Consider the following 2,740-nt stretch of genomic DNA (forward strand, 5'->3'; position numbering starts at 1 on the left):
TCCTTCGTAAATTTATCAATGTTCCTTAATTTGTCACAAATAAAATAATCCATAAAGACCTTTATTTTCTATACGTAACCAATCTTTCCTAAACCAGATATCAATCCTTCCGTAATAAACTTCTTAACCACCCAAGCCCATTATTATCTAATATTTCTTCCTCTTGCATTCCCGAGGTGGGTGAAAAAAGGTGGCTTTGAGACCTTTTAATGTAGACATTTTATTAAAGTGCTACCAATAGGTAGTTTCTCTACATACTTGTAACGTGCCATTATAATCTCATATCAAATTTAAATGTATTATTATATAAATACAATTGTAAATATCAATAAATAAACAACATTTATTCTGGATTTTCTTTTTAGGATGCTTGATTATATTATTTTTATAATTGTTGAGGTGGAAATAATTTTTTTATTTATTTATTTAATGTGATTTACAACTGTACAAATAATAAATGCAATAAGTAAATATGTTGTATGTAAATTTAATTTTAGAAGTAGGTATATGTATAACAGACCTCTGATTTTATAAAAAATAGGCCGCAATATATTTAGAACCATGTCACAGGCCTTCTAGTAATCGGACTCAAGCGCATGGTAAGGTGCAGCATGTAACTTCCTCAAAACAGAATATCCTCTAGGTATTCACATTTAAGCTATCATATTTATGATTTTCAGATCAATGTATTGGTAATGTACGGGGAAAAGAAGAAACTATATTCGACATCAATGTTGTGATGAGTACATTGTTTTCAGTAGCTGGTAGACTATCTGGTGTATAGTCGGTAAGTACTGTTCGAGATACCATGTCAAAATAAAGGAGTAAATAAATTATTAGTTTGCAAATTTCTACACAGATTGTAAATACTAAGTTTCTCCTAAATAATGGAGAGACAAAGGACAGACGGAAGCCACATTTACATCATTTTAGTCAGCAATGTTTGTTACAACTAAGCGATGTGTCGAAGCAAATTTAAACTTATACTTAACTGCAGGGAGCGTGCGCATTACGGACTCAAAAGCTGTACTACCGTGTACTCTCTTTATAGTTTTTTGCAGTCGAAAGCAGTCACTGGAGTCACTGGAGTATACCTGTTGTAGAGTAGTTCAGGACAATTTCCTGACGACAAGAGATTCCAGCTCACTATTCACCCCTATTCCAGTTGCTAGTGCCCCTCCACTTGATATAAATCTTCAATTTTCAAACTACAGTAGAAGTCCATTAGTCCGGCATCCAACATTCCAGAATGCCCGATAGCCCGGCATCGCTCCGGAAAATTGTAAAAATTTTGGTTTTCTCCAAAAGTGTGTCTTTAAAGCAAATAAAAACGCTCGAGAGCTATTCGGAAGTTTTCGGGGTAGTTCGTGATCATCCGGAAGCGCTCGTTATGTTCGGAAACAATTAGCGGCAGGCTAGTCTCAGCTGTCACAACAAATTCAGTTGCAGTACAATCACGAAGCGTCTTCGCCATTTTTTTGTGAGTTGTTGTTTTGTGTCCTTTCACATCGCAGTAAATGTAACTTTTGAAATTGTTTATAAAAAAAGTTATTTTCATTCTAACTGTACAGTGACCATGTTTTCAAAACTTAAGCCTTCGAGTTCAAAAAGAGAGAAACGAAAACACGTAACACTGACTCTCAATCAGAAACTACAAATCATCAAACGGCTAGAAAAAGGCGAGAATAGAAATGTTTTAATGAATGAGTTTAATATTGGCAAATCAACTATTTATGACATTAAAAAACAAAAAGATGAACTAATGAAGTTTGCTTCTCAATCGGTAACAACTGAAAAATTGGCTTCAAGACAAACATTAAAAAAACCAAAACTGGAACAGCTAGATAGTATATTGTTCAAATGGTTTAGTGCAATACGTTCTGAAGGAAAGCCGGTAACAGGGCCAATGATTGTTGAAAAGGCAAAGAAATTCGGCCCAGATTTAGGAGTTGCTGAAAGTGGATGTAACTATTCTGATGGTTGGCTCAGAAACTTTAAGATTCGGCATGGAATTCGAAGACTTGATGTAACTGGAGAAACACTTTCAGCAAACCAAAACTCTGCAGAAAAATGCAAAGACGAGTTTGAGATAATCGTGGCTGATAATGATTTAGCACCTAAACAAATTTACAATGCTGATGAAACAGGGCTATTGTGGCGAAGTTTACCAACATCTATACTAGCCCCAGCAAGAGGAGAAAAAGCAGCCAAGAGTTTTAAAAAATGAAAAGACGGATTAGCCGTTTTGCTATGTGTTAATGCGTCTGGAAACCACCGAGTGACCTCTTTTGTGATAGGTAAATCTGCAAAACCCAGGGCTTTTAAGAATGTTACACACTTGTCTGTCCAATACGATGCTCAATCAAATGCGTGGTGACTGCCGCCCTCTTTAAAGACTGTTTTTTTCACCACTTTGTGCATGAGGTCATGGAATCCTTCAAAAGCCTTAGTCTACCAGAAGATACCAAAGCTATCCTTCTTTTGGACAATTGCAAAGCCCACCCGCCAGTAGATGAGTTAGTTTTTGGAAATATTGTTGCTATTCTGCTCCCACCTAACGTAACATCTTTTATTCAACCCATAGACCAAGGGGTTATTCAAAATTTTAAATGCTTTTATAGAAGGTCTTTGATTCAAGGCCTGTTAAATGTTGACTGTGACGTGACTGATTTTCAAAAAACGTTTACAGTAAAAGATGCTTTTGCTATGCTTTTGCACTGTTTTGGAACCAGGTAAAAAA

General features: G+C 35.7%; 1 protein-coding gene across 1 annotated transcript; it reads left to right on the forward strand.

The window, feature by feature from the left end:
* The first annotated feature begins 1,576 nt into the window (after nucleotides 1-1,576).
* LOC106680396 (jerky protein-like) lies at nucleotides 1,577-2,227 on the forward strand. The gene has a single exon (XM_014420093.1). The coding sequence runs from the start codon at nucleotides 1,577-1,579 to the stop codon at nucleotides 2,225-2,227; it is 651 nt and encodes a 216-aa protein (XP_014275579.1).
* Nucleotides 2,228-2,740: the final 513 nt, after the last annotated feature.

Source organism: Halyomorpha halys, unplaced genomic scaffold (assembly GCF_000696795.3).
Source record: "Halyomorpha halys isolate HHAL.00 unplaced genomic scaffold, Hhal_1.1 Scaffold259.1, whole genome shotgun sequence".
NCBI classification, from domain to species: Eukaryota; Metazoa; Arthropoda; class Insecta; order Hemiptera; family Pentatomidae; genus Halyomorpha; species Halyomorpha halys.

What these genes read in the sequence shown, in the direction of transcription:
- LOC106680396 (XM_014420093.1), top strand. Translation starts at nt 1,577, where the DNA reads ATGTTTTCAAAACTTAAGCCTTCGAGTTCAAAAAGAGAGAAACGAAAA.